The sequence below is a fragment of the Cottoperca gobio genome, chromosome 13, assembly GCF_900634415.1.
Source record: "Cottoperca gobio chromosome 13, fCotGob3.1, whole genome shotgun sequence".
In the NCBI taxonomy this organism is placed as follows: domain Eukaryota; kingdom Metazoa; phylum Chordata; class Actinopteri; order Perciformes; family Bovichtidae; genus Cottoperca; species Cottoperca gobio.
In genome coordinates, this window is record NC_041367.1 from 4,549,472 (window position 1) to 4,563,752 (window position 14,281).

Below are 14,281 nucleotides of genomic sequence, written 5' to 3' on the forward strand. Positions count from 1 at the left end.
ATGTGATGCTAACAGATGGCTGTTCAGTGGTAAAGTTACCTGTGCCTGTGTCTGGCAAACAGGATAGGATGACTCAGGCTTAATAGTGTGTCTGTGCTACACTGTGATAAAGGGGCCGTGTACGTCTGACACACACACACACACACACACACACAGGAAGACACATTGGCCGACACACACATAAAGTATGCACTCAATCTGATTAATCTTATGAAGGAAATGTTCAAAGCTACAGTCCGCATCCTGAAGAAACAAAACAACTGTTTGAAGGGTATAAAGAAAATAAGTAGAGAGCAGAGAAGAGAGGGAAGTAAAGGATGAAGGACACAGACAAATATAGAGAGAATGTAAGAGAGAGAGACGTTGGGGAAAAGAAGAGGCTCTGTAGGGAAAAGAAGAGGTCCTCATGAAAGTGAGAAAGAAGGAAGCGGGACGCACGTTGCCGAAACTCCCCCTCTGTCTTTTTTCTCCTCCTGCAGTGCTCTGTAATTCGTCTCTAAAAATATCAGGCAAGAGGAGAAGGAGGAGCATAAACAAACTCAAGGGGAGGAGAGGATGGAAGGAGGGATGATGCAAAAGTGCAAAACAGGTGAAAGAAAAAGAAGGTGAGAGCAGGGCCACCTGGATGTGGACCTGTTTGTCCATGTGAGATAACTGGAGAACAGGATCACAAGCGAGGAAGACAGCGAGAGTGAAACGCGGGGAGAGACGGAAGGAGCATGTGCATGCTCTTTTCCAGGCAGCCACGTGAGCGCCTCTCCTCAGCTGCTCCGCTCACACTGAGCCCGCCAGAGGGGAGCAGAGCAGGGTCGCCACAGTCACAGTGAAAAAAGAACACACTAGCCCACACTGGTTGCACTAGATATACACACACTCTGTCCTGATCTAGCACGTATTACATACTGCTATTCATCCTGGACATTTACATAACCATGCAGTAATGCACGGATGAAGATGAAGATGATTACATTTCATGTGCTCTCTTTAAAAAGCACAGATATTTGACAGTGCATCCAGCCTCGTCACTAGAGCATGTTGTCTGAGAGTGACATATGTCAATACGCCCACATAACACCAGGAAATGGTCACAGACATCTAGCACCTGGCTGGGTTGTGCTTTGCATACACGACAAGCTTAAAGCTACACAGAAAAATCACATTTCAAAACCACAGGAAGAGAAAATCTCTTGTGTTCAGCCTTACCAGGCGAGCTTGAAGCCTTTCATTAGTACAGCGAGGAGTGTCTGACGTCCATAGCGTGTTGTGGGCACTGGGCTGCCCGTTCCCACCGCCGCATGCTGACTGACAGCCTGCCAAAGCCTCACCTCCCATACACAGAGCACAGAGATGCACGGAGGGAAGACGGGAGGAGTGGATGCATAGACAGATGGATGGTTGGGGACCAAAGTCTGCAAGGATGATCCTCAGCTGTGCCCACCTTTCTGCTACATTCCTTTGCTTGGATCGAGGTGCCGCAGTGCTGAGCACTTGTGCCAGAAATTCACAGCTCCCTGAGGTTCTTCAGTTTTCCCAAAAGAGAAGGAGGTGACCCGCACCGCAAAATTCACAACGCAAACTGCAGCATGCAGCAGAAGCAGATGGGCTAGCGAATGCAAATAAATGCCAACATGGACGCTGTTCCTTTCCAACTCTGTGTCTTTTCTACCAAGCGCTCCCACTGTCCCCTCACAGCGTCTGTTTGCTCGCTCAAACTCTCTCCGTCTCTCCCTCAGTCTCCGCTGCGGATGAAAGCTGCACTTGCTGTGCTCACAGTGAGCAGGCGCAGGATCTCTACCCTCCCCCTCCCTCCCTCCTGTTCTCTCGGTCCTCTTCCCTAGATGGCTCTCTTTCTCTCCAAGATAAGCCTCGCTGGCCCAGTGTGGAGGACTACAGCAGGGTAGCAGCTTCTGGCCGTAACATCCCCTGTGCACTGACCCCCACCCCCACCTCCAGCCTTCATGCTATGGATGAGAAGGATATTAAGCGGGGAGGACCTGCTGCAACTCTTTCCTCTTGTATTGGACTCCAGCCATGATCAGTGTCAGCAGCTAACCCTGTTAATCTCTTAATGCATTCAGCGTACGGGGGGGCTCCCCGTGTTTATAGCTGTGTGCTGTGTTCGTGTTCTGCATACATGATGAATCAGATGGACATCATGGTGACTCAGCTTGCTTTTAGTTGGCTACTGGATGTTTTATAACAGCAATAACCGGATTTGAAATGTAACTGGGGCCTTTAGTTAATCGTCCTCATTCTTCTAATTGACCGGCACCGCCTGTCCAAGTCTGGATTAACAGCGATTGTCTTAAGAGTTAGAAGGTGCTGTCTTTTTTTATTGCTTTTCCAAAACCAGAAACACAAGAGTAAAAGTGTAGGGAAGGGATTCATGTGTCTAATGTAAGCTTCCTATGTTAGCATGGCCCGCTAACCCCTGCATCATTTAGAAAGATACCCCATCTACCCCGTGTAATACAAAATACTATTTGACCAGAAAGAGTAACAATAGCAAATAGGAGGAAGTTGACACTACAGCAAATAGAAAAACTGCTTAGCTAGCTTAATTTCTTAGCAAAACCTTTTCAACCAACTCATGGACCTTTAGCTTTAGAAGCAGCATAATGCTAGCCAGCTACAGCTGATATATTCTGCTGGTGACAGTTTAGTCCACAGATGGAAATGAGAAGCCCGCCTTTGTTTAATTCTGTGCAAAATTGAAAACCCATTGTTTGTTCATTTTGACAGGAAGCCCTTATCATTGTCGAGAGCAGTTCTTCTAACAACCAGAAGAAGAATCACCATGTAATCTTATCTCAACTACATCTGTAATGGATTAACCTTTACGCTATTGCAGTCCACTGACTTAATCTCTTCCCTTGACGACTTGAGGCCACAGTGGTCAGAGAGCATTCACTTTAATACAAGCTGTGATCAAAAACAATGGCAGACATGACCACAGGCACTGGGTCAGGGTGCAGCACATTCTTCCTATTTAATCTTCTTAAAGCCCTACAAATTACACCTCATTAGGGATGGCTAATGCAAACCACGCTCACACCATCAGAACTGACATTCTGATTGGCCTGCCCAGACAGGCAGGCAGACACACACACACACACACACACACACACACACACACACACACACACACACACACACACACTCTGATGATCTTGAGATTTCATTCATGTTATCTAATGGATTGATTTAAGTGATATGATAACTGTTGGTCGCTCATTGATTCCTTTAAGCGATACCTTTTTTCTTGTTTGATTTTGTTTTGAGTAAAGCATTTAGTAATCTGTTTAAGTATAGCTCAACATAAAGTTGTTGTTGCTGTTAATGAGCTTTGCCTGCTTAGTCCCTGAGTTTTATTCACTCACTGATGCAGATGGTGCCAGAGTGAGTGCATGACTGACTGATAGAGGCCAGCAGATGATGCAGCTGCACATGTTCCCATCACAGACACCCAGATTGAGTTTTAGAACGGAGATCAGTAACAGATCAGAGCTGACACTTAACTTTTATATCTGTTATCTGTGATACATCCATTGTATAGAGACTTTTGACCATGGTCTAAAGCATGCTAGGGAAAGTAACACCTGTTGTACTGTTATACCACGTTATAAACAATCTAAACATTGTAGAACAGCGCAGCAAAGGAGGAACTGGTAATCATATCTGCTGAAAGTATTGGAGCCTTTATATTGAAGACGTTTTGGAACAATCACTAACAAGGTTTGTCAGAGGAGTTTCTGTCAATGGACAGATGGACTACACTGCACCGCAGCATTAGTATAGCCCTCCACATGTTGCTGTTGTGCCAAACTCACTCGCTTTTCCTTGGTTTTAATTCAAACATGCCAGATAGTTGAAACATATTTTGAATTATGACTTTGTGATTAAGATTCTTACTTGGCATTGGTCCATTACTCCGAACGGTAGCCTGGCAAACAGAATACAAAGTGCATCTACGCTGCACTCTCTCTACACGTGTGGGTTTTCTTAGTATTGCACATATGTATCTTGAGCTGCAGAGGGCTCCATAAAAGCAGTTTATTACTAACAAACAACAGCTGGCCGTGGCTGATTTTCAAAAGCACCTACCTAAATTACCTTTATTATGAAAAACTCTCAGAGGTAAGAGGATCAGTGAGAGGATCTTTCATTTCTGCACCAGGAACAGACAAGAGTCGACAGGAGGACGCTCTCGGATACCGTGAATGCGGTCGAACGGCGGGGAGACAAAAGTGAGAGAGGGAAAGAGGCAACGATATGAGCGCGCTCTAATCCCTTCCCCGGTGAAGCAGTGAGCTTCAGTCAAGCAAGAGGACAGTAAGTCATCTCACACAGAGTCCATCTGGTGCCCAGCTATGGCTTGTTTCATGAGGAAAAACAAAAAACTACCTGCAGTCACGCTGCACCTTAATAATGTTAGTATACATCACATCAGACATGATTGGTGCTTCCTGGGAACATCCAGGAAGGCAGTAAAATGTCACTGCTGAGAATCTCCCTCTGTGATGGACAAGCCGTTCATCTTGACCCAGCTTCCCTCACTAATGCGACTGATGCATCAAAGAGCATGCATAGTTAATTTCTATCCATATTACTTTGTACAATAATGTATCAAAGCAGCCAGGTGTCATCGTGACATTTAATTAGTTCCTCATCTGAAGAACTACGAGTACAGTACATGTACTTTTTGGCTGTATGTGTCCACCCCATTAGGAAAAAGGACATCAGCGAATAATACCCGATTATTAAAAGGTGGATTTTATGCCAGAAAAAAAACATTTGGGTCCATTCAAGTAATTGTGTGGCCTTCAAAACCGGCCCATACTTTGCTTTGCGTGTGATTGTAGTTTGACTCTTGTGCTCTGCACAGCCGGCAGAGGAGCTGCAGAGTGGTGCTGAACGGACAGCTCCTCGAGAGAAGAGTCAAACACTGAGTCAGAGACGTCTCCTCTCAGTGACGCCCCCTGCTGACCGCACCACTGCTAGAGTGAAATACTTTAATAAAACATCTATCAGGCAAAAACAGGATTTGATTTACTCTCAGGGAAACATTAATAGACTTACACTCGTGAATACATGCCATGTTCAAAGTGTCCTTTACAGGAAGGATTGTAAAAGAAATACATGACTCAGGGTTACAGTTTGCTTGAAGAAAAGATGAAAAATGTAGTGTAATGTAGTGAGTCACGCCTTAACATATAGTGGTCATTAATAATTAGTAGCACAGCCGGCATGGGGCTTCTGCATTTACTTTCTTTTTTATCATTCCTTGAACCCTAATCTGGCAAAGAGATTTTTCATTTATTTCTAAGAATAGCATAGGCAGATAATCTGGATTAATCCCTCTACACTGCTTTGTGGGATTGGATGCCGTGGTGAGTTTTACTCTCACCATTCTGCCCAGTGGGCGTTCCTACCCCGTCACACACTATAGATTATGCTCATTCTGTTTCCCTACTCATGTTGAATAAACCCCCATAGATTGATCTCTACTGTCTGATCAGAGCAGGAGATCACGTGACTGGATGGCTGTTTGTTTGTTGTTGAATTGACCGTGTCGAGTAATCTGAGCTCTCGAGGCCACAGTGGGGAGACAGAGAGCAGAAATGAGTTTGCAGCATGCAAACACAAGCATAAAGAGTATGCACACATGTGCTATTATACATACTGTTTACGCAGAATTATTGTAGCGTGGAAAATGTGGTGCACAACTGCAGCAAAAAGAAAATAGAACGAGACAAATCAATTGATTTATATCCAACTTTCATTCAATCTAATAGGTAAAGTAAGAATTGCAATTAGCTTTCAGGGATAACATGTTTTAGGATGTTTCTGAATGAGAAGGTGTGGATTAAAGACGAACGATGTGGTAGTACAGGCTCACACGAGTCATAGGCAACAGATAAGAATGAGGTTAAACACATGCAAACATGGGACAGCAACGCACAATAGAAAGCGGCTCAGGAGTAAACCAGAGTACATTTAATATTGTTGCAGCAGCAGAAATCCCACTAAGGACAGAACAGGCTCTCTGCAGCCGAGGACAGTGATGAGAAATGACATAATATGTTTGATTGCAAAAACAAAACAAGCAACAACGCTTTGAAAGGCATCATGTTCATTATCAGGTCAGCCCAAACAAGTGATGAAGTGAAATACAGATGGCCTTCTGCGCAGCTGTCACGTGTGCCATGAATAAAAGAACAAAGTACGGCATGTGCTGACATTAAAGCACTCATTTAAAAAATAATTCCATTTGTTGTTTCTGCTGCAGCAAGCAGGATGGAAATAGGCCGAGGTTTCTTTTTCAACAAACCTCAAACACGCGCGCACACACGCACACACACACACATTACACAATTACTAAACAAAGCGCAGTGAGAGGAAGGAGAGGAGAGGAAGAGAGAGGTGGTGGAAAATGGAGTTTGGGATTATCTCTATTAACCTAAACAATAGGTTTAGGCTAGAGAGAGAATCACTGATGGAAATAAACACTATAGTGGTGCAAACAGCCAGTGCACCTAATATTAAGCAGTTAAGGCAGCAAGTTTATGCCATAAAAGTATGTTTGCTATCACTTTAGTTGCTACACTAAAGGTTCATTGGCAAGCAGCAGCAGTGTGTCTTTAAACTAGAGGGCAACCTTTAAGAGATTGTTAATCTAGTGCGTTGCCGTTTAAAGGGATAATTAAAAGAAACAGGTCTGAAACTGATTTAGTGTCATTGGAGAACCAGATAACTATAAGATTCACCCCTAACAATGTGTGTCATCAGCATGTGAATGACACATTCAGGTTGATCAGTAAACTATATCTCTGTAGGCTTCCTGCAGAAAGGCCAACAACGTCTTTGTAAATCTCCAGCCTAAACCGGAGCTGTAGCTATTATGCAGTGCATCAATGACTCATCACATCCATGACCCTGAGCTCCTCCAATACACAGCCAGCCCTGCTCAGAAAAATGATGTCACGACACAGAGAGATCAGGTTCTGCTGTTCTCCCCAGATCTAGTCCACATCCAGTAGTGTGGGGGTTTACACTTCGGCTAATACTGCACTCCGATCTACGGACAGACATGTCAAAGAGTCACTGGAGGGGAAGCTGCACGGTAAATATTTCAAATGGGTTTGGTCTTTTCAGTCATATTCCTACAATTATAGGTGGACAAAGATTGTTGATATTTGAACTCAACACCCGAACAAATACCCCTCTTCAGATGTACCATCCCTCTCGCTCCTCCCCCGTCCTGTTAGACGCTTCCTGTTGCTCACTAGTGTTGTGTTTGTTTGTTTCCTATTAACAGAGCCAGGGCTGTGAACATCACATTTAGTTCACTGAATTTGACAAAAAGTGTATTTGATTTGATTAGAAATGACAAAACCACATTTTCCCAAAACAAAATGCAAAATTGAAAACTGAATTGGACGTTAAGTAGATCCCTGTCCCTGTGCCGTTTGCATTTTCTTCTTATTCAATCAACACCCATTCCTCATTGCTCCTAATTACATAACCATACAACCGTCACAGGATCATCAGTGAGCGTGAGATACTGTGACGTGGACGCCAACGTGGTCCGATGTGCTTTCGCTGAGGGCTTATTCACTGTTGGTAACACTCAAACACAAACCTCCGCGGGTGAAAGCATAACCCCATCTGTGTCCTCGTGCTCTGTCCTCAAAAGGAACATTTGTTCAACCCTTATTTAAACAGACAAGTTGAATAACAACACAGCAGCTGCATGGATCTAAATTAAAGTTAAGGCTTGAAGGTAGGTACTGAAAGGACTCTGCTTGTATCGTCAGGATGGGATAAGGGATCGAGATGGAGACATATTGACTGAATCCTCCACTTCCATAGTCGTGGTCCTTCCGCTTCAGGGCCACATGCAGACCTTGCCTGATGTTTTCAGTCAGACGTACAGACGTAGACAGGGAAAGTACACACTTTGTATTTGCATACTACTGGTTGCTATGCCATTATCCCCAACAAAGCCTTCAAGGACGCCACTTGAGCTATTTTGAGCTTCAGAAATGATCAACGTCAGTCATAGTGACAAAGGAACAATCACCCAGCGAGGCCTCAGACTTTCAAATCCCCTCAACTTTGCACTGATTAAATCTGCACAGATACTGTCATGAATTACAATCACTGCTTTTTCCACATCAAGCCTTCGCTGTGGGACGAAAACCTGAAACCCCGGGTTACATCAACAAGGTCAAATATGGCAGAGATGGGGATTTTCTCTAATGCTCTAAAGATAACAACAAACCGTGGCTGTGTTTTATATAACTCGGGTAATCTAATTGATGCTATTCAAGTAACGAGACACAACTTTGCAACATTGTATCCATTTGATCATTTATTCTTCACTAGATCCAAAGTACCTGATCGTCGTAAATATAGCGAGCAATAACTCAAAAGCTGTGGGAAGATGTAGCTGAGCACACACCATCGCTACCACAGCGCCTTGGAGCAAGAAACTGCTTGCTAAAAGATTAATATTATGGATTCGTTGCAACAAGTGACAACATCATACATTCTCAAACCAACAAGTCAAGTCAGTCAGCACTTCAGAAGAGAGTAAAAGTCGTCCAGCCAAATAAATATTGCAGATGATGCATTAAGTTGGAAGATGTGAGAGATTGGATTAAAACAAGAATGGTCGAAATCGATGCAGCAGAGGCCGAGATATCTGGATGTCTCCGTCCCAAGAAGGCGTCACGCTTCAAAAACACTGGATCCTACATTTCCCATAATGCAACTTGAAAGCATCTTCCGTTAGACCAGGGCTGGCTCACATGAGTAGTCAGGTGATGTACTCCTATACAACTACAAACATATCAGACTTCTGTAATGCTGAGAAATGACACTGTCTTGATTGAGCTATTTCAGCATAGTGTGGCTCATAAGTGAGGGCTCATGCTGTGCCCCCCCCCCCCCCTTGAAATTCAAGGTATTTTTAAAATTAATTTTATATATTCACAACTCACTTTTCACATTGAACAGGTGCTCTTTTATTAAATGTTATTTATCTAGTTCATCGTGTGCACGTTTCAGCGTTTACTGCTTTGCGCATTCACATTCTCTCCTCTGCTCTGTTTCGCGACACACACACACACACACACACACACACACACACGATACGTGCGCACACACCTACAGACAGAGACAGAGCGGAGGAAAGGAGAGGAGATGAAAAATGAGGAAATGATGCTAGCAGTCCCTGAACTTTCCTTCTCCGGTCCCCCCCTCACATGACAGCAAAGAGTCGTAGCAGCTTCTCTACAGTCTTTCCCTTGCAGCAAGTATTTAGATTTTAGATTGTACACACGATCCATACGTTCCATATTGGAACCAAAACGACTACAGCGCCCCCCACCTCTAACCCCACCATGCACCTGCAGAGGACAATGCTGATTCAGCAAATGACGCTATAGCAGTTTTGTTCCCGGCTCTCACACACTGAAATCTGAGGACCGAAAGAAGTGGAGAGGAAGTCAATGCAATTGTAAGATTTATATGAAGTATGCCACAATGGAACAGCTCCCTCTGTTGGCGTCAGTGGATATGACATTCTCAGATGTGATGGATCACAAGTCAAGAACATACTTGTATAAAGAAATGGAGGTGAATGGATATATACATACACATATATATATATAAATAAAAGGATGAAAGATGGTATAATGTGCCAGAAACCTTTTATTTCTCTTGGGTTTGATGACATGGTTCAATGCTAATGTGTGGAGTGTCTTTTGCTTGTTGAGTTATATCCTACCTTTGGGGTTTCCATATCAGTTTCTTCCACTTCTTTTGCTTGGCCTATCAGTGAGGGTAGAGAAGAGTGAGTGAGAGGTTTTGGTCACATCGTGATCGACCTGATGGCAGTTGACGCTAACTAAATATCCTAAAGGACTGTAATCTTTGTTATATCCATTATCTCTGCTCTTCACAAACGGTAAGAAACCTTTTATTTGGTGTTTTCTGTGGTTGGGTCAGGGCAGCACTCTTATAGTGGTGAGAAAACAAAAGCACATTTTGCTTTAAAAGAACTTTCAGTCATCTCGAGGTCAAACGACAAGCCCTAATATTCTTGCTTTTAGTCGTAATCCAATCCAGACAATGCAAAACAATAATTGTTTGAGACTAACATTGTGACATGCATGTGTGTATTTGTGTCATATAGTAAAGTAAAGTGTTATTGGTCCTTTCACTCCAGTCGCTGCTGCTGCCAGTGACTCAATACAGAGCGCCCACATGTACCATGAATCACTGTGATCAGAGGCCCTAAACCACTCCTCCATCTTTGCAATCAATTCTTCTTCTTTTTTTGCTGTGGCACCTGATAAAGCATTTGCCTCTCCAGTCAGAGCAGTTTCCACCCACTCCTTTGCCCCTGACTGAGCTTCCCAGCACCTATTGAGAAGTTTCTTTCGGCCGTGCAACACCTTATTTATAGATCTTAAGCCTGTCGGTGAGGTCATCAACTTTATTTCTTTTGATTAACTGAGTTTTACACACATTAACATTTTTGCCAAATGCTGTGTCGCCGGTCGATGAATGTAAATTATAAATGCACAGTGCCGTCAATATGCAGAAACTAAAAGCGTGTGTTTAAAATGACCCTTGGTGCTTCGTTCTCTTGCAAATGTAGGATGCAGATGAACAGAAGAAGCTATAAGTTAGAATAAGTTACGGCCCCTTTGGAACAGCTACAGGGGAAATCAATCATATCTGCTACGGTGGAAGGCAATTCAGAGGGGACAGATTACAGATTACACCACTTGATTTATGAAACCTGAAAAACAGACCTTCCATTAAGAGACGGATATGCTTCAGAGAGGCAATCTGGCACAAACAATTGAATTTGACTGTTACGGTCTTTGAAATGTTTAGCGTTAATCACCAAAAGCACCGCACAAAGCCCCGGGAGGACCTGCAGGGCTCAGCGTGGAACAATTGTGTTATTAATTTTGACTTGACAGATGGATCTCCACCTACAACACGTCGTATCCCCGTTGATATGCATCTGGATCAAAGTGCTTATTTGCAGAAAAAAGCGCATTAAATGTTGGGCCTGCTGTGACGGAGATATAGACAATTAGCCTGATCAGCGGGACTGATTTGCTGATGAACATATGTGAATTACACCTCGAGTCACCAGAGGCCCTGTGATGAGTCAGCAGTAAAGTCCTGCTGAATGCAGACACATGGCCCACTCGGATACAGTCAGCTGGTGTACATTATCTACTCTGCTCCATACCACCTGTCCTTGCCCATAACGCGCACCAAGTTACTCCTTTGAGTGGCACAAAGAACTCCAGCTTCATTGTCCCACAGATGTCTCCCCTCAAAGCAATACTCCATTAATAAGATAAGTGGGCTTAAGGACGAACGGATTACTCTAACTGCGGACGGATATGGACAGACTCGTCTCCACAGGTCTAAATTTAGTTTAGTTCATACTATCAAATGGCATGTGTGTATACAGTATATGCTTATATCCTTGTGGAACACAATTCTTAAATAATGTTTAAATCAACACTAAGCTAAATTTACATTAATTGCACTGTTCAATTTGCATTCCTTAAAGTTTAGTCTTTTACCCATGAACTCCACATTTTAGAGGCGTAAAATAAAAGCTCACAGAGCGAGTGTTTTAATACTAATCCAACGGTTAACTGAACAGTGAAAGTGACGGAGAGATTAATCCCATTATTCTCATATAACAGATCATTGTGTCATTTGTGAAGACGAGATGATGCATAAAACAAAACTCCAATAAATTCTAGCATTAGGTAGATTCTGATACTTGATCTTTGAGAAATATAAGTGGTTCAACTTTGCGATGTAGTGCCACTTACTGAGTAATTAAATCGAATGTAGGAAAATAATTAGATTTTTTTATATGCATAAACACCTACAAAAGTGTATTTTGACTAATTGACATATAAATTGCAGAGAGATGCATGTTTAAATTAATATATATATATATATATATATATATATGTATAATATCTGTTGACATTATGTCTTTCTGTATGAAGGCACAACATTCTTTGTAGAACTGTTTCAGGTGTGGAGCAGCTAGCCAACCGACTCTTTAGCCAGCTTTATTTTTCAATAAAGCAAATTAGCTATTTTTCCCGTCGTCTCGTATAATAGAAATAATAAATCAAAGGGTGCTTGAGCTACTGGCACTTCTTCTTCCGCTCCTTAATGACTATCATCCGTGATTCATGTAAGGGCTGTTGAGATACTTGTGTTAGGGTAACGCAGTAATACCTGCCAGGAGTATTTATCACCGAGTGGTAACCTAACGCAGGACTGCCCTGTGTCCCCGTCGACAGGCACCGTAAATCTAACCAAATTGCCCCTTAATGGACCTGCGGAGCAGAGATCGCAGAGGAGACTTAGGTGGAGAATCCCTTCTACTCTACTGTGTGTGTGTGTGTGTGTGTGTGTGTGTGTGTGTGTGTGTGTGTGTGTGTGGGGTATATTGCAGAAACACTGACATGCGGTGATTGATTCCACCGCGCCCTGCATTCATCAGGTGAAGGTAAATGCATGTATATTTTTTAAAGACACATTGTTTGACACTGAATTTGCCTGAAACAAATAAAAGCCTCGCCTACAAGAATAAATATATGGAATACTTATTGCACTCACAGATCTTTGTTCTTTGTTGATTGACAAAGCATGCACCTTTACATTATTCCTATATTATAAAATGCTTGTTTCATTTCCTAAACAAGTCAGAATAATGTATTTAAAAGTCTGCTGTGAGTGAAAGCCGGTGCATTTTCGCAGCAAAGGTCAAACAGAAAAGGGGACAGCTGCAGGGTCGTCTCTAGGCCATGTGACCCGGTCAGTGGAAACTACGTTAGTACTTTGGTAGATAATCAGGGGACGATTGTAAGACAGATTCTGGAACATGTAGTATGTAGTAGAAGCCTACATTATAGTAGTACATGTGGAAATAACCAGGCTGGGGTGCAAATAGATAAAGAGATATATGTTAGTTCAACATTTAATACTCCTGTGTCCTATATCTTGAAATCTTTACAAATACTATTATACCAATGCAACACATACACATTTTTCAAATATAAAAAGGTTATTCATGGCACACATTAAGTTTAATATTCATTTTCATGCACCGGTAATGCCTGTCAGCTGTTTGATCCAATTAAAAGACTACAGAGTACCAGAGCTAAAGAAAGGTAACAGAAATGAGACCTGACCTTATGTTTGTGCATGGTGAACAGGCAGACACCATCCTGGCCTCTCTCCTGGCTCTCATGGCCTCTCTTCAATCTCTGTCCCGCTGTTTCCTTCTCAGATTGTCACTTGTCCAGCATGCTTTGTCATCCTCGCCAAGCCACATAAAATCCCCCTTGTCCTCCTATCTTACGCAGCACATCCAAAACCAGTCAAGAGGAAGAACAATGTCACCAGCTCAGAAACTAGAAGTTGTAAACAGGTGGTGAGACAGACAACACTTGTTAAGCTAAAATGCCTGTTCGGAAGCTGCAGGATGTCCAGTCTGACTCACTGGATGCTGCTTTCCTAATATATCTAAACCAGTGTGCTCCTCCTTGTCCACCAATTCCTCACGGCTGTTATCAAACCGCCGTGTTCCCTCCCTGTATATCAAAAAACACAGTGACTTTCAATTTTCTGTCCAGGTGGTTCGCAGCCTCGCTTCCTACCGCATCACCTCACATCTGCTTCGCTGAGCCATGGATGAGCAGTTGTACGAGGGAGGATGGGTCAGGGATGCGAGAGCTCTGATTGGCTGGCCGGCCATGGTGTGTGTGTGGGAAGGTCCCTTTGGTAGGCTCCGTGCGAGCGGCTATGCTCGATAAGGGTGGTCCTTCACCTCCTTTCCTCCTCTTCCTGTTTTATCAGCCTCCCTCCCCTGCTTTGCTCCCCTCCACTTTCTCTGTCTGTCTCTCCTCCTCCTCCTCCGTCTGCGCTACAAGCTGCAGGCATGCATCCGCGGTCCTCTACCGAAGCATCGCGCAGTCTTTGGTAGAGGAGCACAATCAGTGATGCACGCACACTAACGCACACATGAATATGGAGAAGGGATATCAACTACGTCATGAATTCATAGCATCTTGCAGACACAACTACCCTGGCGATGCCGATGACCCAAATCCACCAAAAGAAAGCCACTTGTGTGCAGCTGGAGCTGGACAGGTGTGCAGCATTAGGGAGGATGGCTCAGAGGAATCAGAGAGCACTAACACATCTACAATAA

At 43.4% G+C, this 14,281-nt stretch overlaps 1 protein-coding gene across 8 annotated transcripts in view; it reads right to left on the reverse strand.

The window, feature by feature from the left end:
• LOC115017600 (protein Aster-B-like) overlaps positions 1–14,281 on the reverse strand; it is a 71,293-nt gene that overhangs the window by 34,071 nt on the left and 22,941 nt on the right. For 5 of the 8 annotated variants that reach the window (XM_029446220.1, XM_029446215.1, XM_029446217.1 and 2 more), the window contains exon 1: positions 1,204–1,680. The exons of 2 other annotated variants lie outside the window; for them this stretch is intronic. In XM_029446220.1, the coding sequence (XP_029302080.1) occupies positions 1,204–1,226 (23 nt within the window). In that variant the 5' untranslated portion in view covers positions 1,227–1,680. Of the gene's footprint in view, positions 1–1,203; positions 1,681–9,793; positions 9,832–14,281 lie in introns of those variants that run through there. One more of the 8 variants, XM_029446222.1, reaches the window with a different exon arrangement.